At 33.2% G+C, this 25,150-nt stretch overlaps 1 protein-coding gene and 1 non-coding gene across 4 annotated transcripts in view; one reads left to right on the top strand and one right to left on the bottom strand.

The window, feature by feature from the left end:
* Positions 1–25,150, top strand: part of LOC139089016 (cardioacceleratory peptide receptor-like) — an 81,996-nt gene that overhangs the window by 34,779 nt on the left and 22,067 nt on the right. For all 3 annotated transcript variants that reach the window (XM_070638451.1, XM_070638444.1, XM_070638435.1), the window contains exons 2-3: positions 4,988–5,310; positions 5,383–5,469. In XM_070638451.1, the coding sequence (XP_070494552.1) occupies positions 5,167–5,310; positions 5,383–5,469 (231 nt within the window). In that variant the 5' untranslated portion in view covers positions 4,988–5,166. The remainder of the gene's footprint in view (positions 1–4,987; positions 5,311–5,382; positions 5,470–25,150) is intronic.
* On the bottom strand, positions 16,180–16,261 carry TRNAS-AGA (transfer RNA serine (anticodon AGA)). Its single transcript has one exon. It is a non-coding gene; the product is annotated as a tRNA-Ser (tRNA).

Genomic DNA, 25,150 nt, shown 5'->3' on the forward strand with positions numbered 1-25,150 from the left:
ACACTCATGAGTATACCTAGCCAAAGTAATTCAGCATTATTTTTGTTTGTTCGGAGGAACCTCAAAATCCCAATTTTTACCGTTACCTAATCCACGAATGCCCCCTCATACAGTTGTAGAACTTCGCTTCCGCTTATCTATTCATCATCTTATCACAAAATCTAAATCTACATAAAATTAAGACATTGCTTTAGGGTGATTTTTGCATTAACATAAATCTCAACAGGAGCAATGGGATGATTTTTTTCATAGAAATTTCTGGAAATTGTAAGAAGTATGAGGCATTAAGCCCCCATCCAACTTCTTCTTATATTACGTTTTATGCATCTTAAGCTCCTTCCAAGAAGATAACAAAGTAAAATTTATTTGATGAGATTTATGTAAACAAAGTTTAAAAAATATGCAAAAATAAACTTTTAAAATGCCAAGCAAGTAATTACTCAAATTCCTTCAACTAGATAACAAACAAATCAAGTCATCCGTAACAATTTTACATCAACTTCTTATTGTGAAGATTATGATTTCCATCAAAAAAGCATTTAAATATTATTCCTCAAAATGCTGATGTTTTTATTCCTAAAAAATTCATTTCAATGCTCAAGCACTTTCTTCCTTTACGCTGTGAACTTGTCTGACAGACAAGAAAATAAGAAACAATACGTAAATAAGAAATTTATGATGAATTTGCTTTAGATCTGTGGCTTGAGTGATCTTCTTTGTTGGGACGTGGAGAGTAAAGGTTCTCGACACTGAGATCAAGTCTTACTTCTTAGTTTCCGTCTCAGTCTCGATCGTGGTCTCAAAACTCAGTCTCAGTTGCAGTCTTAGTTCAAATCTCAGTCCCAGCCTTAGTCTCAGTCTGAATATGATTCTGATTATGAGTCTGAGTCTTTGTCTCTTTCTCAGTCTTAGTCACGGTATCACGGTCTCTAATGGTCACAATCAAGATCACGGTCATGGTCACGGTCTTAGTCACAGTCTCAGTCTCAGTCTCAGTCATAGTCTCAGCCTCAGTCTGAGTCCTCAGTCTCAGTCTCAGTCTTATTCTCAGTCTCAGTCTCAGTATACTGGTCTTCTAATAACATGTCTTGTCCATCGAACTCCTGTCCTCGTTTAGCCTTGTTCGTCGCTTTTAATTCCAGATCAGCTCTCTCATTGGTTCTCTTAGCTTGTGTTTAAGAATGGCGACTTGCTTGATGAGTGTTGAGCTAGTCAAAATATTGAGTCAACCGAGGAAAATTTGAAATTTTGAGAGAAAATTTGAAATGTCAAAATTAAAGAAAATTTTGGGAGTTTCTTCTCGAAAAATACAAGCAAATTGATTATTCTTGTCCATAAAAAGAAGAAATTTGACCTTCAAATTCCGTTCTTATTCCTAAACATGCCTCTAGACGTGGATATCAATTCCAGAAGCCATACTGTGTAGAAAAGACGAAAAATTTATTTCAGACTGTCGCGATTCTAGCGTGGTTTCAGATTTGTTGAAATATAGTTTCAGGCCAGACTTACGCCAGCCTTGGATCGTAATTTCACCTTTTCTATGCAGCTGACCTTCCGGGAATAACATGGATAGATGAATTGACTAGATCTAAGGGTGTTGGACTGGAATTTTATTTGATATTTTGTCAAGCATTTCTTAGAAAATTGATGAATTTTGTTTAAAAATGTGGATTGGAAGTTTAAGTTAAGATTTCCAGAAGGCCATTGGGAGTACGACCACCCTTCGAAAATTGGATAATTGTTTTTTTGTAATTTTAAATTTTTTGTCTGATTTTTAAAAACATTTGCAATAAAAATGATGGGGTCTGACTAAGCTCCTGGGGTTGAAGGTCCACATCAGTGCACCTAGCAATCCTCACCATAAGAGTCACTGAAAAATGCACTTGAAAATAAATTGAGTCAACAAATATTATTAATAATGCCTTCATAAAAACGAGAGGAAACACGAAAAAAGAATAAGAATTGTCTGCGAAATTCAACAACAGGCGAAATATTTTGACAGATATGCTCTGATCCCAAAATGATTTATATACGATTTACTTCATCACAATATCTTACACATGTACAGACTATAAATGACTACACAAGAATGTTCACTTTTTTTTATTCAGAATTTCTACGAAATTGAATAAACATCACGAAAATTAAATAATGAGAGTTGACGCGCACATGGTTGATGACCTCTTCGCCCTACATTTGTTGAGGATGTGTATATGCTAATTCTTTTTTTTTTAACTCATTTCGCATGCTGTTTGTTTACTTTTTTATTTCTTCTCATTTTACATTCCACCTACAAAAAAAAGTCTTTGTTTTTTTATAATTTACTGCCTACTTTTTTAACTGCTTCTCGTTATCATATATTAAGTATCTTCTTGCTAATTGCTTAATTGATGTTAATACGTAATCCTAAAATCTTTTTACTTTTTTGATGTAAAGTTTTATTTGGAAATACGACTCATTTTAAACAAATTTGAGATGTAAATTTTTAATAAGGAAATTGTGAAAAAATTGCTCGGAAATAAGATTTATAATTCTGTTAAATTTGTCTTACAAATTTGGGAAAAAATTTATATTTCTTTTAAATAATTTAAGTTAAAAAAATATCCAGAAATTTAATTGAATTTCAAATTTCATGATAATTTGAAATTCAAAATCAAAGTCAAAAAATTTAAACATAAAAAATTGAATATTTCAATAATTTTGTAACAAAATTTAAATGTTGAAGAAAAGAAAATTTAAGAAAAATTTGAAACTTGAAGAAAAATTTGAAAATTTGAAGAAAAATTTGAAAAAAAATTTAAAGAAAAATTTGGAAATTGAAGAAAAATTTGGAATTTAAAGAAAAATTTGAAATTTGAAGACAAATTTGAAATTTGAAGAAAAATTTGAAATCTGAAGAAAAATTTGAAATTTGGAGTAAAATTTAAAATTTGAAAAAAGTTACAAATCCTACAAAAAAATGAAAATTTCAATTTACAAAACAGTTCAAAACTAACTTAAACTCCTTTTAAAATTGACTTTATTCCATCTCCAAAATCCAAAACAATTCTTTCCTCCATTAATTCCCTCGAAGTAACAAAAATATCCAAAATATTTCTCCAAAATAAAACGAAAAAGAAAAATTTCTCAAATATAAAAAAAAACACCGCGCGTGTCATCGCAAAATTTAAGGAATGCTTTAAGAATATCTACAACAACAGCCAAAAGAACGAACATTCATGTGATTATTAAAGTGTAAAGGCACAGAGAAAAAGAAAAATTCGCATTAATTGTTGATGAAAAAATTTATTGGAACCAAGAAGAGGGAGAATTTTTGGTTTATGTTCAAAAGGTCGTGGCTCATTGGGTGTGTTGAGTAGTATGGAAAGATTCCTTTGAAGCATTTGAGGGAAATTTTTGGCAATTTAAAGCAGGTTAATGCACGGAAATTGAATTTAATTGAATTTGGTTCTCGTTTGTGTTAATTACTTACTTACTTCGCTGACCGTACAGATTAATTTTGATACATTGCCTTGCTCAGTATGACGTCTGAAGCTTATCGATCTCTAGTTAAATGACGTAGAGATCATGAAAAGTACTTGATGCAAGGATGTAGCCTGAAATTTGTAAAGAATTCTCACCAAAAAGAGAAGAATTTTTGACACCAATCAGCTACTCTCCTGACTAGACAAATGTTCAAAGGTAGACTTGACTATTCAGACTGTTAAAATCTAATTTAGCGTCTTTATGAATTTAGTCGAGATTGTAATCTTGATTAAAATTACATTATTAAGTATATATGATCTGGTCCAAGGGAATAATGAATAAAATTGATAAAATTGAGATTGATTAGTTTAATACTCTTGATCTATTTACTACCCTCATAGCAATAAATTACGAATTTTACAGAAATTTTGTACAAATTCGTATCATTCCAAATTTATGTGGTCGTGAGGAAGGCTAGACGGTCGTGAGGGCGACCAAACAGTCGTGAGGGAGACCAGACAGTCGTGAGGGAAACTAGACAGTCGTGTGATAGACTTGACGATCATGAGGGAGACTAGACGGTCGTGAGGATGACTTGTCGGCCATGAGGGAGACTGGACGGTCTTGAGGGATACTAGACGGTCTGGAGAGAGACTAGACGGTCGTGAGGGCAATTAGACGCTAGTGCTGGTTACTCTCAGGCTGGTCTGCTCTTCAGATCTTTCACTTTGTTGGTAAGAGAAGGAAAGAGCTGAATTCTCTTTTTTTCCAAAGAATATCTTGTAGAAACTTGAAATTAATTTCGACTGATCTAGCCACACGTGCTACAAACTCCTTGTATTGCTTTGTTCTCAATATCGTTTAAAATTCTGTAGCTTCTTACTTGTTTTCAAAACATTGAAAATCTTATTCATCCTATAAAGTCAATATAAGGTCTTACAAAGGAATCCGATCATGCCTTTACTACAAGAGTATTTTGTCGCGCTCCCAGACAATAATATTGATGATCACAAACAAGCTCGAAATTCTTTTTAAAAATCCACACAAATTAAAAGTCACAAAAATAAATCATCAGCACCATGAGTCACAAAGCAAATCTGTTGACGCATATTCGTCGAAAATACATCTTGAGATTTATTGGAAGTAACATTCCTCACAAAAAGTTAAATTGGCGACTAAATGATTTAAATGTTGCATTTAATTATTTGTCATTGTACATTTGTTATATGTTAAGCTATGCTTCATGTGCATGTATTTTATGACACAAACTGTCACATTGAATTAAAGTCTATCCCATTTTTTTGTGCTGCACATATTTGGAGCGTGCATTTTTTCATCACACTGATTAACGATCAACAACAATTCATTTGAGGCATGCCATGTCACTTGTACGTGATTTATAATCCAAATTGCAATGCTCACTCATTTCCATTAGTTATCACTTTCATATTGACCTTACATGTGCGAGAGATATATGTCCAATTGACCAACTTTTAATACTTTGTTTCATTGCCTTTTTTAGGAATAAAGCACATGATGTTTACATAAAGATGGAGACAGTACCTTTATATTCATCCACAGCATTCGATTAATTTATTAAATAATGATTATTCATTTCGTAACGAAACGATCGACAAGACATCAATATTGGACATACCTTATTATTATAGTAATGATGACAATATACAGCATCAAAAAAATATGAATTTCAGTATAGTTACAACAGTGGAAGAAGTAGTTGTTGATGCAACGACATCAAGTGCCAATTTTTCTATGCCAACGGATTATCATGTAAATAAGAAGTTTTTACATGACTTGGGAAATATTAGTCTTGCTATATCTAAGGTCAGTTATGCTTGTGAGAAATCACTGTTGTCATTATTCTCAATTTTTTTATTTCCTTTCTCATTATTATAGCTATTCTTCAGTATCACAGCTAAAGCTGCTAATTCGACGAAATATGTCGAGGAAGTTGAGGAAATTAATCATTTCTATTTTTATGAGGTATGTATTAATGTGATACTTTATCTGTTTTTATTGGGGCAATTAATTATGAGTGATGGGATTTCTTAGAAGTTTGTCAATTAATTTAAGCGTTCGGATTGAATTTCGAGCATACATTTCCTCGATTTAAGATGTATCTTGTCTTATTGGTGCCAAAATATATACTCGGAAGGTACATAGCATAGAAATGGTTGAGAATTCAGTACCAGTCTAGCATGGCTCAGATTTTAGATCAAATTCGATTAAATTTGGCCTCAAGCTTGAGTCAAGTTAGTCTGTGAATGGATATTCGTCCATTTATACGCCATGCGCTTTTCTGGATAGTTCAAATCCTATGTATCTATTGACATGATTAGCAGAAATCGATCAAAAATCTGACTTCAGACCGACTTAACTCTGATTTTGTGCAAAAAACAATATAAATCTGGAGACAGACTGCCGTGATTCTGCAATTATGTCGGATTTAGGATCGATTACCCAACTTGTGTATTTTAAGTGAGTACTTGATGATTGACTGTGAATGAAGACATTCTTACATTTCACTAGAATCCAGACATAAATTTGTTTCTAATCAAGTTCAAAGCTATTCTACACCCCGAAAATCTATTGGTGTGAAAAAGTCAGGAAAGATTGTTTTTTGATAAACATGACTCTATGATTGGGCCGGATTTTGTTAAATCCAACTCTTGAACTGATCTTGAGTGACATAAATGAAAAAGGCTCCACCATGGAGTTTTTATATGTTCCATTAAAGCTCGTTTTAATACTAAATAGAGTCAATCTAGGATTCAGTTCATTTTAATTCCGGAATTTAAAATCCTAATGGTATTGATATGGCTACCAAATTCTAGCTTCAAAGGCTTCATTGAGCCTTTTTCATTTATTTTGCTCAAGAATGGAAATGATTCCAATTCAAACAAGCTACGTGTGGCCGTTTGATTTGTAAATGTAGACGGTGATCATTTAGTGCTGATAAATGTGTCAATTTTTGAAGCTTTAAAGGAGTTGTCTTAGAGCCTTATTGATTTGTTTTGCTTGTTCGAATAGCACAAGTCGATTAATCGATTCTTAATTTGTCATAAGCTGGAGTGACTCTGACTTGGTATCGGATCCGGTTTAAATTCGATTTAAATTCGGAATCACGTCAGAATCATGACAGTCTGATGCTAGATTTTGGATAAAATAGCTGATTTTGTGATATTCGACTTGTGATTACGATATGTCTCGAAAAATCCTACCAAAGTGAATCTTTGGTCTTTAATATAAATTTCAAATCCAATTACATCAACTTTATCAAACCAAATTTATTCTTATTATTCGTGGTTATGACCACATTTCATGTTTGAGTTGCTAAAATAATTAAGTAAATAAATTTTCCAAAATCTTTCAAGACTTTATGGTTTTCATGACATTTAAATATTTTTCTGGGAATGCACGCCTAATTACATAAAATTTAATAATTACATTTTCAATAAATGATTGAGTTCTGATAATAAATTAGTTTGGTGTGCCAATATTGTGGCTTTGTTGGAAATCTGTAATCTTAATGCAAGGCTCAGATAGCTTAAATGCTCAAGGCCAACAGCCACAAAACAAGTTTATTTATATAGTCAACGGCCATCCACAATTAAATTCCACGATGAATCTCCAATTAATTAACGAAAAAATTTCATCGTTTTCAATCATAAACTCATGAAGTGGGCGCTGACAACTCAATTACACATTCGAAATTTTTTATAGTTGCTGCTGTCGGTCAAATAAACATTTTTTTTATATTCAGTCAATCTGCTCATTGATGTTATATTTTTAATCTGATGCTTTTTATTGTCGAAAAAATTTCAAAAGAATTCTTTTTTGAGCTGATAGGATTTACTCATCATGTATTTATATATAGAATAATGATGTCTGATCTGTATGGAGTTATAAATAGAAATTGTGAATGAATTTGAGTAAAGGGTTTATGTTCCTAGTAGATAATGAGCATACTCATCGATCAGACTAGGAGCATACTTATGTGAATGCTCATGAGCATCCTCAACTAGATAGATTGAGTTTACACATGAGTACGCTCATTTAAGTATGCTTATTGTCTGCTACTTACTTTACTTACTTACTCCGCGAAGGCGCACGGGGTCCATTGGCGCATTAAGAATTCGTCGAAAGCTGGATCTGTCTGTAGATAACATCTGAAAGTTTCTAATTCCCAGCACTTTTGGATTGTTGCTCACACAGCAATCCCATGAGCTCTTTGGTCTACCTCGAGATCTCTTATTGTTGTCTGTTAGGGTCATCTAAATGAGCCTACTCATGAGCATACTTAATCAATTCAATTGACCATGATCAACTTTGTGAACATAATCATTACCATACTCCTTGTCTGTTTGGGTAGAAGAATTCAAGGGTGAATTTAATATCGATTTGTTGCTGAAAATTTTATTAAATCAATTGAAATTCTTCTTCCTTCATGGAAACAAAGGAGAAGGTCGAGGACTTGACAGATGATTTACATAAGATGACTGATGTTAATCGTTATTCTTTGTTAAACTGTTGTTATAAGTATATATATTTATAGTCCGATCAATACACACATCAAATGCTTCTAATTGTGTAATATTTGCCTGGAAGGTGCACGGGATAGAAATTACCGAAAACTTGGACTCAAACCTGCTTGACTCTGTCCTAAGGCTAGATTTCGTCGAATTTTGCATGAGTAATAGTAATATATATTCCTTTATTTAATTCATGATATAAGTTGGAACAAAAATGAGTCTAGCTTGAAATTAACCTTGTCGGTTTTAAATCAAATGTTATAATAAGGAACAATTGTTAATATGATATGAGTTATGTGGATGAATTTTGCATGGAATCATAGTCATGCTGTCCTCAAGTAGGCTATTCAGCTATTTCTGTGCCGTGTGCTTATTAAATTTAGTCTAAATATAATGCGATCTGGGTAATGTGGTTCCAACATTTTAGTGCTCACCGATGCAGCAGTGGCGTATGAAAGTAGGGAAACTAGTTGATTATTGCACCTTACTCCGAAAGATAAAAAAACAGAGAAGGATATCAAATAATTTTTAAGAAATATTCCAATCAGATCACTGAGATCCAGATGATGATGATGCTGTCTATGACGTTTTATGTTAATAATTGAGGGTTCACTGTACTCAGTAGTTTTACAGTTATAAAGTGGGATCAGAACATTCTTTTGATGAGATTTCTGTCTGGAGCTTACAAAGGAAGACTGTGAATCACGTTTTCACTGCATATGATTCGTTAAAGAACATGTGAAAAATTTCCCATGTCGTGTCTCGAAACCCATGGTCGTTGAATCGGAAGTTGCAATAATTATGTCCCGAAGTACTAAACTATTCCACCATCGAGCCAATTCGACGCACAAGTGGATATAGCGTCATATACTCCGAAAAAGGATGAGTAGAAAATTTGAATCTCTAGCCTATGTTCTCAACTTCGGTCCTCAAGACCTGACAAACCTAAAGTCTTAAAGCTTTCTATTAAAATAAGAAGCTTAAATATTTTCAATATATTCATACAATAAGAAGAAAGTCATTCAATCCACCTGTCTCATGGATTTATTGTAAATGACAGAATGCTTCCTTTAAGGTACTTAACTAAATATTGAAATAGTAAATTATTTTTTTATTGCTCCTACTGAAAAAAGCTTTAAAAGCTGACATAAAATTTTATGCTCTGTAAAAGCTGTTGAGCTGTAAAGTTTGGTAATTGATTTATAGTTTCATGTCAGTTTCATGTTGGTGATTTTTGCAGAAACTTAAATCGTTTTTTTAATAGAGATCATTTGTTAAATTCATAAGATACACGAAATAACAGTAACAATCATCTTGTCGGCCACAAACTTTGTGTAATAAGGTCACGAAAACCTAATTCTATGCCATTAAAAAAGCATTAAATTTCGATCAAATAGTCTCTGGTATTGAATGATTGTAATATATGTTGTGGGTCATTGTTATAACTATTTTGCAGATGGTGCTATAGACTTATAGATCTCGTTGTAACTGAGATAGCTTTTTTACTTACTTTTTAGTAAGTATAGATTTATTTTGTTTCATGAACTCGCTTGCAAGGTGTCGTAAAGTCTCAATTTTGGTGAATTTTTGAGACTGATGTCGGAACTGAAACGCCAAGTCCGAAATTGAGACTTCAATAGATTTGTTCGACAAATTTCGAGGCCGAGACCAAGACTTTTCAATCTCAGACTCCCTTATTCCTTTAGTTTGTGCCTGGAACTAGTCCTATTGCTGGCTATCGTTGGCTCATTATCAATATCAAGTGCTTATTAACTTACTTTTTGGCTTGGGCACGTGTGACAAAGTATTGTCACGCGTAGGGAATGTCTAAAGACAGCTCAATCCTTCTGTCAGTTTCAAGTGCAATGATTTCTAAATCAAAGGCTTCCTTCCATTTTTGATTTTTGATTAGGACTTAACAGAAAAAAATCAGTAATAAAGCACACCGTAATGTTGTCAAAATTAATGCTTCCAATTGCAGGAGAGGGAGTAGGGTATCTGGCAGGGTGGCAGAGGTTGCGTTCTTAATACGCACCTGCAACTAATGTTATGTACCCCATCCTTAACCACTTATTTAGCCTTTCTAGATCTATTTATGTTCTTCTCAGAATACGTTGTCCATACATCCAATTTCAATGGGCATTTACAATCCCTTCCTTTTTTCTCAATAGCTAAGACTATGATAATACTCAACTGTCACAAACAACTCTATTGTGTGTGGATATTTCATATCAAAAAACCATTTAAAAGTTTTTAAATTGTAATTTCAAATGATATACATCATCTGTTCCTGACTCGAACTAAAAACTACATGAAAACCTCAACAACTACAAAGTATTCTTTTAAAAGACAACTTGAAAACATTGTACATGACATCAAGTATCCCTACAGAAGTACATATCATGCTCATTACGTAATCACATTTAAAAAGACATTTTGTTAAAAAAAATTTAATTAACCATTTCTTATTTATTATATTAACATAAATTGTCATGAAACCTTATTTGGTATTAATTATTATTAAATATTCATCATGTCAATCCATGGGCAATTAATATTGATACATTGTATGTATATACAGCGCAACAAATGCTAATAGTTCACAAGTGATATAATATGTGAAGCATGACGGAGCAATAAAAATAAATTTTGTAATATAAATTCATTATGAAGAGATGGTTTAAAGAGTCAAAAGGGGGGAGTTGTACGTAAATGATGTCAATTCAAAATGATGTTTGAGGAATTTTTGTGAATTTTGATTTATTTAAAAATGGTTTTCTATTATTGCGTGCTTCCAATGGTGAAACAAGAATATGGAAGGGGTTGAGGCAGAGGGTAAGAGAGGAGCATTTTCAGGGTGATGAGACGGGGAAGAGGGAGGCGAGTAGTTCACTCCAGCTGGTAAAGGAACCGTTTTTAGGTACCCTAGTGGTCTTTTTTGAGGTTGTCCTTCTTTCCTCAAGTTTTCGACCCAATTCTCCATTTTGCTTAGATTTTTTGAAGCAAACCCTTCTATAAATAATAATAAATCAAAGACTTTGCTTCAAAAAAGGGTCAGGCTATATGCTACAATTTTCAGGTTATACACCAAGGGGGTAGGAAGGGGGTGTAAGTCGAATCTCATATTTGTTCTTCAGATATGGACAAAGTTTTTCAATTTTGTCCCCAAAAAAACTTCAAGCTACATCCCGGGGAAAAGAGAATGAAGTAAAGGAGGTCAAAATTTATAAAACCTAACCCTTCCCTACATAATTTTCAATAAATTACTGGCTCCGACACTGAAATTTATCAAAATAGTCATTATACAAAAGTGAAAGTTAAACATGACTGCTGGATGCAAATTCTTGTAATCATTGGTACACCCCAGAGCTCGAAGTCGATATGGTTGAAGTCGACTCGACTCGACTCAAATGTAGTCGACTTCAAGTCGAGTCGAGTCGAGTTTTTTTTCTCAAGTCGACTCGACTTGAATTCGATCTATGGTACACCTTACAGCAATTATATCCTCCTTTAGTTTGCGCCTGAAGCTGGCTCCATCGCTGGCAACCACTTGCCATTTACCGATGCCAAGTGCATTACAGTCTTAATCGACAGCAACTTTCCATGAGTTTTTGAGAATCTTTTTCGATATACTCCCAAAAAACCATGAACCTCAATAACCAAACGACCCCCCAAAAGAAGGAGAAGAAAAAAAGTTTTCATTGTAATAAAATTAACGAAAAAAGTCAAGTATCTCAATTCATAAAACGTGTTATGACTGTAAAATAATTTTGTACTTTATACTTTCATTTCCTTCAAAGTAATTTATATCTTTTTAATTGCTCGCGTGCTGTCAGGAACTTTTTTTTTTATTATAGTTCACATGATAGAACTATTAAAAGCATACTTGCTGTGTGAACATGATTGCCATATAAAAAAAGAGAAGAAGAACTGAATGGAAATAAAAAATTATTTTAATAATCTGTGCGAATAATAAAAGCGTGCCTCATGGGAACTAGGAATGAACTAAGAAATGGAATCGAAAATGGCATAAGATGCTGTGAAAATGGCTGAGAAAGGAGAAAAAAGATGATTTCAATTTAACGACTATTGAGACTTTCACAATGCTCTGCATTTCTAATTTCTTTCATAGAACTTGAGCAGTCAAGTGAGAATTGAATAACGAAAAGATATTTCAGCAAGCGGAGCAGAAGCGGAGCAGCTCATGTTGAAATAATGATGAGGAAAAGAAAGTTGACAATGGATCTGAAAAACTATCATCGCTTGTTAGAAAGGAGCTAGTACAAAGAAATCTCAGTGAATTGTTGGAAGTCATCTTGTGAAAATTTATTATTTATAGACACTTGATGCACTCCAGCAGATCCTAAATGCGCATAAGAATTATAATTCTGCATAGTTTACATAAATACAATGTCTGTTTGCAAGGATGCTCACCAAGAGCAGCACAATTAGTTTTCTAGGGCTCTGCTACCTCACGGTGCCATCTGCAAGACAAGGAGTCGCTTTAAGGACACTGTTACCTCCCCGAGCAGCACACCTTATTAGTTAGAGTACTGCCACGTCTCCACATCAACGCTAAGACACTAAGTTGCTTCAGGGCTTTCACCGTAACACCTCGAGCAGCACAACTTGTTCGCTACGGCACCATTTCGGCAGCATTACATACAATGCGTTAAGTTGTCCTGATGATTCGACAATGGCTGATTTTGACTCTTTTTTGTGGCAATAGTGAGTTGATGCTACTCGATTTCTGGTTTGGTACTTCAGTACCTTATTATCGCCCTAACGCTCGTGCACTCATGGGTTCAAAAATCGGCAGGAGGAATATTTCCATTTTTGGAATCATATCTATTGGAAACGCCAAGGCATTCACACTATTCATCCGCTTTCATCCGGCCCATTCAATCTTTCATCCAGAAGAAACGTGTGTTAATGCCTTGGAAAACGCTGCTCATTGAATGCCCTCACTCAATAAACAATCATTAGCTGCGAAACACCTAAGCGCAGCTTCTTGATCTCAATCACTCGTATACAATACCTCACAGCATTACAAACTCAATAAGAATCAAAAATAAAACAAAGACATTTTCTACGAGTGAATACAATGTTGACTAATTATAGTGACTACAAGTGGATTGCTTTTGTCCACGTCAATATCATTAAAACAAAAAATTTCAATTTGACATCAGGTCAGACAATGAGATTGATGTTCGGTTCGTTGACTTTAGAAAATAAAATGGTCAAAATATTTGTCAAAAGTCTTCAATAACTGCGAGCAGTTTTCAAATAAGAAGCACAAGAACACAATTGGCCGAACAACTCAATGCCGCTACGTAATTGCGTTGACGGCACGACGTGAGAAGGTGTCCTGACAGCTATACAACGGCTGATTACATTCTGTTTTACTGCGAGTAATGAAATGTGCCGTCATCATACTTTTTGGGATTCGTACCTTCAATTAAGAACAACATCATAATTTGTAAATGCCACAATGAAATTTGATGGCTTAAACTGTTGCTAATTACACCTTAATTGACAAGATGAATGGTCCACTTAAAAATTCCTAAATTGTATAATCTTCGTCATCTTTAGTGATGAATAATATCCAGCAATGAGCTATTTTTAGAAAATTGTTAAGGTTACAAGGATACATTGAGGTAGAATATCTTGTTACGCTTCAAAATGTTACGGATGACATTCCAATTAGTGACATTATTAAGCTATGAAGTTTCTTTAGAGTAACAGGAAGGATATTTTATGTCCTTTTGTAAATAAAGGTCAAGATTGAAGCACTCTCAAGGTTGTAGCTATTTCTTAATAGGAGATTGTTCATAAATGATGGGAATCTTAATATTAAGGGACTCAATGGCAGTGCTGTTTAAATTTTTTGAAGAACGGCACATCTTGGACTGGAGACTGAGATTGCTACTGTGACTGTGACTGAGACCAAGAGACTGAGACCAAATGACAGAGACCAAGAGACAGAGACCAAGAGACAGAGACCAAGTGACAGAGACCAAGAGACAGAGACCAAGAGACAGAGACCAAGTGACAGAGACCAAGTGACAGAGACCAAGAGACACAGACAGAGAATCAAGCAACAAGCTTCTGTTTGCATTCATTAAGACGTCATTTATGAACGACTCCTTATGGTTTGTCCTCATTTCTCTAAACTTCTTGATGAGATAATAATAATTTCCTTTTGATGATGTCTTTCTGGAAGGCATTTAGATCGAAATACCTGTAAAGCCACAAGGCTTATTCTATTGAATTCATCAAATGCTTTCTTGAATTTTCCTTAAGTGACCAGACTTTTTCCTATGAAAATTATGAACATGTGCCTTAAAAGTTATGCTAGGACTTTAATTTATTTATTAAAAGATCTTTTAATTCTATTTTTAAGTCTGACCGTAAACCCATTAAAAGCACTAAGAATGAATTCAAATGCAATTACAAAGTTTATTTAGTTAAATTTTTGAAGATAAATGAATGAATATTTAAATTTGGATCATCTGCTTAGAATATAAATGGCTTTATTAATGTGAAAAGTTTTTAAAATTTGTCTGTCGATAGTCGTTATTATTCAGACATGATTCAATTTACAACTTTATAGATTATGTGGCTGTGATACTGTCTGAAAGTACAAAATGGGGATTTATTGGATTAAGTTTAAGTTTATGAGTAGACTTTGGGAGCTTAATGGTGATCTAAGGCTTGTTATTCATTCTTGAACAGTCGTAAATGACAAGAGTCGTTTTTTGGGGTTTTGAGGATGTGAAATTGTGTTGATTGCTGTACTAGAGTCACAGATCAATTGGGAATCATACAAAAGTGACGTAAATTAAGACGACTCCACCATGAGGGTCTTAAGGCTCCGCTAATGGTCTGAGTCGCTTGGAATAATGCCTGAAGTTGTGTTTGTCGCAAGCAAATTGTCAATACCAGATTATCATAACAGACCTCAAGTCAGTCAATCTTAAGAGTTTTGCTTGGCTGAGATTATCCAGGAAATTTTGATCTTAGTCTCTAGAATTTGTCGAGACCGGGACTTCGGGAAACCTTGGTTAATCGATCCAAAATCCTGGACCAGGTCGGCATAACTCTGGCATGGTATGGGATTAAGGCCGAATCTGGCATCATGTCAGAATAGTCATGCCAGCCTGAAGCTTGATTTTTGAGTAATTGTCTGATTTGAGCTGTTCATAATTTATTGAAAAATTCTAAAAAGTGAATGAAAAAATGTTTGAAAAATAACGGTAAATTTTTTTTGAAAATTTAACGGTCAAAAAAATTTCAAATTTTTATCAAGGGGCCAATTTTCAACGGAATTGTGTCAATAAAATTTAAAAATCAATAATTAAAGCATTTAGCAATAGTTTTAAGCTCCTTTCTAATCTATGAGCCATCAACTCGATGATACTTAGCTATTGCTTCAAATCCGAGACCTTACCGATGTCTTGTTGCTGAGTTCTCACGACTCACTCATCTACCCAACCACCCAGTAAGCGAAAAGTCTGAGGATCTTTTCAGAAATGTTCAATTATTCAATATAATTTCGAAAATTTTCATCAGAATGAGCCCAAATTTAATTATTTGATGAATTCCATTACTAAATTAAATTTGACTTCTTATCGTCATTTTGAGAAGTTCACAAAAAATCACACTTCTTACCACAAAAGAGGATTACTCTTCTACACATGATTGTTATGCATAAAGTCATTTGCTTTTTGTTCCAAGTCTAATTCATGCGACAATACACAGCAATTAATCTTGCTATTTTTCTACCAAAAAACGGAATTAATTAGCTTTTCTTGTAAAGTTTGAGAAACAAATTAAGACATTAAAATTCAGATAAAAATCTCATTCGTGCGGATAATATAATTAATTTTCTGGGGATTGACTAAGTAAATTTATTGGTGATTAGCGCCAAAAGATCAATTTTGAGTTCGTGACTTTTCAAATTTAATTACGACAAAAATTCATAGACAATTTGGTTGTTTTACTGAATATTGCCAACATTGCGTCATGATTTGCTCACCATAGACATCATTGTGACATGATGTATATCCAACAAATCACCAAAAAGTGAATTTCCTTTCGATTTTTCAAAAAAATAATCAAAAAAGTATCAAAAAAAAAAAAAATTTCCAACTTTATCGATCGCAGTTGGTAGGACTTGAACCTACGCTCCCAGAGGGAATCTGATTTCTAGTCAGACGCCTTAACCGCTCGGCCACAACTGCTTGTTTCGACGAGTTCTGTTTTGGCACAATGCTCTACTTATACCAAAATTTGCTTAAATATGTTCCTTAAAATAATTAAGTTTTATTAAATTTGGTGATAATTATGAAATTGTGAATTAAATTAAATGTTGGATATTTAATTTGGTGGAACTTAGTTGAAAGTGCTTTTTTGGTGTTCCATTTTCATGTTGCTTTATATTGAGGAATCAGTTCCATTTTCAAGTTGATGGATTTGGAGAATTCAATTCCAAATTCCAAATTGTTCCACATTCAGTTCCATTCCTTAAATAATTCACGTACATAATTTATATCACGATTCATTTAAATTAATGTCAAATTTTCCCAATGACGCAATTTTAAGGCAACCAAGGTGGAAGTAAAGTAATTAAATCATTTACCATATTAAGTGTTTCGAGCTTTCATACGCATCCCAAAAAAAGTTATAGCTTTTGTGCCTCATCGTGGCTGGAATTTTCTTCTTATTTGCAATCTCATCATCATTATCATTATCCATGCATGGAAAGCTTGAGGCTTGGATTAATCGCATAATTTGAAGTTAGAGATAATCAAGTACAAATGAATTTAAACTGCGGTGCGTACTGTTTTATAATCGTGGCATTCGATGGAACGAGAGACACAAAAATTATGCTGAACATTTTTTCCTTATTGCCTTTATATTCCCTCATCATCAATTCTGTGGTTTCATTTAAAGTCATTTCATTTATTTTGCTCATGAGAAAATTTCTTTTTACAACGTACAATGGAAATGAGGAAAGCATTTTGGGTTTTTCATTAAGTAAAGTCTTTGTAGCTTTGTTAAAGTAAACAAAGGATGAAATTTTTTTAATAAAGATTTGTGCTTTAAAAATGATTTTAATTTAACAAATGGCATTCCTTTTGGAAATGTTAATAATAGAATAAATTGATGGAGAATATGAAAAGAGTTAAGGGACTCGGACCAAAGAGCTCATGGGATTTCTATGTGAGCAAGGATTTTCAAAAATATCGAGACACTTTTGGATAAAATCGGGACATTTTTAAGTTTGGCACTATTGGGGTGCTTTTGGACTATTTTGAGTATAAATACTCAAAGCACTATTTAAATTCATATCAAAAATACAGCAGATGATCGTCCTTTCTAAAGACAGATTTAGCTTACGACGAACTCTAAATGAGGCAATGGGTTTTCATGCGCCTTCGCCATGCAAGTAAGTATTAAGGGACTCGGGAGAGGAATAGCAAAGGAGATAGCTCGGGAGTACAATTTGTTTGCATCAAGGTCGTATTTAGAAGTGATTTTGAGGGTCAAAGCTCTCATATTTTTGAAAAAATTCTTCAATTTTCAAGGGTTTTTGTAAGGTCAGCAACATAGTCAGTTGGAAAGCTTTTAATATTAATCTAGGCTCCAGATTGAAGCATATTGAGTGGGGAAGGAGGTAAGAGGGGTATCAACCTTCAGTTTGAACAAAATTCTTTAATTTATTTGAGTCTTCGGAGGCAAAAATGCCAAAAAGTCCCAGCCGTCCTCAAAAAATGGCTGGTTACTCCCTAACTGGCAAATAGCATGATTTAGAGCATAGAGCTTGCTCTCGATTAATATATTAGATGAGCATGTTTGCGAGCGTTGTTTTTACCTTACTCTGCTCTTGAGAGCCTGTTCTTTGCCTGCTAAGGGTCCAGATACGCAGTTACTTCTGCTACCACCTGCGAAAGGCTACCTGAAGAAGGAGTTACATATGGAATCCGTGATTCGGCTGACAATCGTCGATTATTTCTTTCTGCATTCCAATTCTGCTTCTGTCCTTGACGTTCCTTAAAGTCTCATCTTTGCCTCCAAAATTCAACTTTATTCTCTTTCCAAAAGAGAGCAAAGAAGCCAAATGCCCATATTCTTCTAAGAAGTCATATTGTGTCAAATATACACAACAATATGCCGTGGGTGTTATTCTTCATTGCGTCATTAAAGCCTATCGGCACATTCATTCATTCACAAGAGATTCATATTTTATAATTCATAATAAAATTTACAAATATGAATGAAAAATTTTCAATTCTTATTAATAGAAAATTATTTTTCTGTCATCAATTTATTCTAAGAATAAAACAAAATCTCTTTTTGGAGATAAATTCAATGTGGGAAGAAATTTGATTAGGAACTTAACATCAACAATAAGCGTTTTAAATTTAATTTGGAATTTTCATCAATGGGGGTGCATTTGGGAATTGAGTAACTTTACAATTTCGCAAAGAAGTCCAAATTTTGGATTCATGATTTTGTTATAAAGCATTATGATGCACACTTTAAGGAAGCATGAAACAGACATTGCGAGACATGCATTGTTATGGAACATAAAAGGCAAACGGAGTGTTAGCAGGATTAAAATCACTTGGCGTACATCTTTACAAAAGGAGACAGAGCAATAAAATTGGAATCTAGTAAAAATAGTCGTTTAAGTAATGAACAGAACAGCGATGCCATAAATCGGTTAATCGCTTAATAATCCGAACCCAGAACGGCCTAGATCATCCGGAGACACCCAGAGCAGTGCCCCCGATTTACCATAACAGGCATAGATCATGCTTTACATAAGTATCACTACGATACCTAAAAGCGTCTACTTGTTAGGTTTTTCGATTGTCTACAATCAAAACCAACGGTTGCCGGGCCGGTTAACTTCTGCCAGTTGATGATGATATTCGGCGGGTTTTAACAGATTGCCGTGGGCCAATTGCTAAATATGGAACAGAAACCTTTATAACTGCCTTATTAATGAATTATGGTTCACAGTACATAACTAGGAACTAAGCATCATCAGCATCATCATCATTAAGATGAGATAAGAGAGATGAGGGAGGAAGGTGATGTCTATAAGTGCTATTTTTAGGGTTACGTAATTTTTGAACATTTCTAAATTGAAATTTTTAAAATCCAAACAAAAAGAAGGCAAAATATTAAATTTGGAATTTGATTTCCGTTAAATTGAATTATATTAAATCTAAGCAAAGGTTATTAAATCTGACTTTGAAGGTGACAAAGGTAATTGTTTCAGAATGGAGGAGGATGCGTTGATTTTTTTGTCAGAATTGCTAAATATTTGGGGGCGTTTTGAATTTTATTCTAGCAAATTTTGAAGAATTTCGTCCAAAAAAGGAGGTTGAGGTGAAGGTGGGCCGGGGGAGGGGATGTAGTCTGACCTTGGATACACACTTGACAAGAGATAACGTAAGCGACCACAGATAACCCATTGAAAAAACTCTATCGATCCAAAAAAGTATTGCATTATTAAAAATTCATCCGCAATCCGTGTCATTGACAGCTTGGCATACATTTCACAGATGCTTCTTTTTTAAACCAAAAAAATTTCTTGATAAAAACATCGCAAAATCTCTAAAAAAAGCTTTAACATTCAACACATCTCGTGAGTGACTTTTACACTTCGCACGACTTCTTTTCCATTCACATTTTGTACACGATTATTTTTATTCAATAATATACCCATGAGAAAAATTCTTAACGACAAAAAATGATGGGAACAATTGTAGGCAAGTATTGTATGCTTAGATCAGGGGTGGACAACCTTTTTTGGGTTATGGCACCTTTTTTGATAGCTTCAATCAAAACCGCACATGACATATGGTTCATGACATTTATAACGACACATTAGGGTGCCGCGGAACAAAGGTTGCCCAACACTGTCCTAGATATAAGAATAAAGTTCTGACATGTAATATCTCATGACATTCATAGTGTTTTTCCATCTTTATATCCACTCGACTGTTCATTTCATTTCCCGCTGTCATCATTAAATAAAATAACATTTTTTTTCGTACAAGCAACAATGACAATTATTGAATAGAAAGCTAGCACGTTGAGCATCTCAACAAATGTAATTGAATGAAAGTCATAAAGCTCTCTTTATTATCCATGAATGCCTGAAATAGGAGAATAGCGACGAAGAGAAAAAAAAAAATTTTTTTTAACCGTAATTTATTTTGTAATTTTATGACTTTAAATTACTTCATGTCTGAGGAAATTATGGTGTGGTGTCATTAATTTTTTTTATTCGACGCAGTGTCGCATGAGACGGAGAATTACCAAAAAAAAGCGACAATAAAGTTTCATTTGCTTTCTCAGCAAGTTTCTTAGCGATCATCAATCACTGATTTTTTTTTTGTTGCGAATTATGTGATTTAAATTATTCTGTTGGGGATAATTTGGGGATTATGGTCCAAAAGAACTGAAGTGGCATTAAGGACGGATAATTACACAAATGTGAAAAATGAACTTTTTCAGAAGCTCTAGGTAGCAAAGCGGGTTATGCTACGGGTTTCAAATATTACTCACTGATACAGCAATCAGAGTTGCAAAATCGGGATTGGAGGCTAGTCGTATGCTGCTTTATTAAAACTTAAACACTAGATTGAGTTAGAATATCGTATCCAAGGAGGTGAGAGATGAACCTTAATCATCGGAGTCAACTCCTTCTCTCTATATTCAGACTAAATCTTCAAGTTGTTAGAATATCTTGCTATAAAACTCTGAAAATTAAGCTTAAGGCCAGAAAACACATGGCACAGAAATGACAGAAAATCCGGCTTCTATCGTGATTGAGACTCAGATTTAGTGGAATCCAGACTCAGGTAAGACTCATGTCGGCCAGTAGCTGGATTCTTCAGACAAGACCCATTCCGGCCAAAGGAATCTGACTTAGATGGACATAAATACGTTAGAAATAGACCAGAATGTGAATAGTCCATCCCAAATTCGAATTTTTCGACATTAGATTGTCGAAAAATTCGAACATTTCGAACTCAACTTATTTTAAAATACAAATTTCCGGTCCGAAGAAAAATAAATGTAACGGTCAAAAAAAAAAAAGATATTGAATATTAAGGATAAAAAATATTTTTTTGAAAAAAATTAACGGTCGTTTTTGAGAAAGCCACACTCTGGACTAGACATTGACTAGACATTCACTAGCTTTAACGTTTCAAAGTTATGACGTCACTCTTCTGGATTCTTTGCGTTTTCTACGTCACGGTGCCTTATGGAAATATGTAAGGTTCATTTAATCCCTGTCCTAACATTAAATAATTTCCAATTTTCCGGCTGCTGCTTAATAACTCATACACACAAGCTTTACTCATTAATTGACACATTCATCTATGCATGAAATAATATTTCAACTGCTAAAATCAGCATTGTAGCCATATATAATGTGTAATTAGTCATTTACGCTAGTTTAAGCTCATGAGCAGCAGCTTCATATTCGAATCTACTCAGTGCCTCGAAAATCCCACAAAAATAAATTATGTACGCACATAAAGTGCCTAAACTTGCCTAAAACATAATTGAATATTGTTCATGGATGTTGATAGTTTATTGCTGTGTGTATGCACAACTAAGCAAAAGTTTGAACTTCCTTAGTGCCAAAAATTTATCAATTAATAGTTGATTTATTGTATACAGCATACACAAACAAATCCTGATCAATTTGTTTCAAGAGATTCTATAGTACAACTTACAATTAGTATAATTTGAGAGCTTTCGGAAGTTTCATTATTCAGAAGATTGATTTCTTGAGTGGAATTAAGCTATTGTCTTTTGAGACTGTAAATTAGAGTCTGTAACATCATCCGCGTAGTGTTACTTGATACTCAATTAAGGCGTTGATTTTTATTAATTTTGATTTTTGTCGCGAGAAATTTCATACTTTTTTGCTGGATTTTATTCGTTTTAGCGCATTTTTCAAACTTAAGTAGAGGGGCATGCAACTTTGCCAAACTTATTTTAGCTCAAACTGATGACTTTTGATAAAATAACTGAAATTTGATATTAAGGATCTGATGGTTGTTTCTAAATACAGAACTATGATATGATTTAACTCGAGGGGTATGCAACTACGCCAAATTATATTACCTCTAATTAATAATATAATTTAGTTCATTTATTCTCTCGTATGTCATTTAAGCTAGCTCCTTTTTCTGAATATGGAACCAATACCATGATGTAGCTCGAGGGGCATTCAACTACGTCAAATTTAAATTAGCTATAATTTTGCTATATTTTGACTAAATCTAGTGAAGTTTGGTATAGAAGTTCAATAGGTGTGTCTGGAAATGGAACTAATATCATGATGTGATTTGAGGGGCATGCAACAACGTACAATTTAAATTATCTTTAATTTTGATACATTTTAACCAAATCAAGTGAAATTTGGTATGTAGATCCATTGATTTGTTTCTGAATATGGAACCAATATGAACCCATGAAACATTTGAAGGGGTATGCAGCTATGTCAAATTTTAATTAATTCTAATTTTGAAAGATTTTGACAAAATTAAGCAAATTTTATTATTTAGGCCAGACATAGAGTCGACGTCATATAAATATTCGAGGGGCATGCAACTTGGTATTTTGAAATTTTTGTCTAATACAACACTACAAAATTGAAATACATATTCAATGAGGGGCAGATAATGTATGATCCAGGGTTAGATGTGTGGCTGAAGTACGTCGGCATGATATCGCAAATCGAAATAAAAAGTAGTCTATAATTTAGTCATAATATCGTCAAATTTCGTCAACCCCCTGAATTTCGAGGCTTCCTTGCCGAGAGCATGTCAACAAAAATACCACGTAATTGCATATTTTTCAAAACGAATATTATGTAGCATGTTATATATCAAAACGCATCTATTAATTTCGTCAAATTTCGTCAATTAAAAATTTTTAAAATCGGAAGTGATCTCCAGGACCTACAGCCTGTTTAAGCTGTATCTGAAGGTACAGTCAAGTCAAAAAAATTTTTGTATGACATTTTATATGTCTAATCATATCTAAATTTCATAAGGATTTCAAATAAACAAAAGATTAGATTGGACCGTCCTCAAATGCTTATGTCCATTAAAGTTGTATTGTGAAGCCTAAATTTGAAAAATATGACATGTTATATGTCTAAACACATCTATTTTCATCAAGAATTACGATAAAAGTCTTATTTTTGCTTATTCCAGTAAAAGACAGGACCTAAATTTTCTAAATATAAGAAATTTTTCTAGAAAAACTTAACGTCAAATTCTGAAAATTATTAATAATTTGATTTTATCATTTACGATTTAAATACCTAACTTAATTTTTTATAACAATCGAAAATACAAAATATTTATATAAATTGCAAATTGTTTATGTAAAAAGTGAAAAATTTATTTTAATTTTGGTTCTTGTGATTAAATTTTTTGAGATTGTTAGTAAACAATAATAATCTCAGATCTCATATTTTTTTAAAAAAATTAAATTTGAAAAAAAATTATAGGTATTTAAAAAACGTAAATGATAAAATCAAATTATTAATAATTTTACAGAATTTGATTTGTTAAGTTTTTCTAGAAAAATTTCTTACAGCACTTTTAGAAAATTTAGGTCCTGTCTTTTACTTTTAACCGACATAAGCAAAAATAAGATATTTTATAAAATTCGTAATTCAGACATATAACATGTCATACCCGAAATTTTCAAATTTAGGCTTCTCTACAACTTTAATGGACATAAGCTATGAGGACGGTCCAATCTAAAAACTTTTTGTTTATTTGAAATGAAATTTAGATTGATTAGACATATAAAATGTCATACAAAAATTTTTTTGACTTGACTTTACCTTCTACAGCTTAAACAGGCTGTAGGTCCTGGAGATCACTTCCGATTTTAAAAATTTTTAATTGACGAAATTTGACAAAATTAATAGATGCGTTTTGGTATATAACATGCTACATAATATTCGTTTTGAAAAATATGCAAGCTGAAGTACGTCGGTATTTTTGTCCAAAATTGGACATGCTGTAACTCGGCAAGGAAGCCTTGACGAAATTCGGGAATGGGTTGACGAAATTTGACGATATTATGACTAAATTATAGACTACTTTTTATTTCGATTTGCGATATCATGCCGACGTACTTCAGCCACACGGGTTAGATCCCAAAAGATCCTTCCATTGGATAAAACCCTGTCTAGATCCCACCCAGACATCCACAAAAATACCACAATTAATTTTCCCCATCTATTCAAATTCATCAATAATCCTCAATCTAGTTCATAATCTCAATCAAATCCCAATCCATTCAATTCATTGAGACATTGATGGCTATCAAATTACAATTTATTAATAAAAATGTTTGTAGAGAAATGATTGATGATGTTGAGATTGTTGATATTGTGACATGATAGATATAAATAATAGCTATAAAAGAGACTCAACTCACACGATAAAGTCATTCCTTTATTCCATGACAAAAACTTGTCACTGTGAATATGAAATTGACTAACGTAAGAGAAACAGAATGAAATTTAATGATGATGTATATATTTTTTTGGTGATATCCACAACCGCACATGTCGGTGGCTATTTTTTGCTCAATGCCCTTTATAATTTCATGCTTCTTTTCATTTTTGCTGACGTTTCACAATCTTTGGTTGAAGACAGGCGAGCGATGATGAAAAACGTGCAATTATCGCAGATTTTGCACATAAAAAATGTAAATTAACCGCAATTTTATGAGGACTTCCTACTCTTTTTTTTTGTGGTTGAGGCTTTTTGGCTTCATTTATGCCACTTTGACTCATAATATCATCATTTAACAACCCACGACGTTTCAACATTTTAATTACTATTTAAAGTCATCAACTCTTACTCACCGACAATGTCTGTCATGAATGAATGATATGCTGTATGATGAAACTGAATTATTTATTGAACATATTTTATTTAGTGACTTATTTATACTTCCTACATGTGCTGAACTTAATTTAAAATTTTAATTGAATGTATTTTTATTTTTTGAAAAATAATGCTAAGTCACTTGACACGTGAGATTGTCTGGAGGGTGAGTTT

Source organism: Chironomus tepperi, unplaced genomic scaffold, assembly GCF_022539635.2.
Source record: "Chironomus tepperi strain 1889 unplaced genomic scaffold, CSIRO-AGI_Ctep_v1 contig_12, whole genome shotgun sequence".
Classification (NCBI taxonomy): Eukaryota; Metazoa; Arthropoda; class Insecta; order Diptera; family Chironomidae; genus Chironomus; species Chironomus tepperi.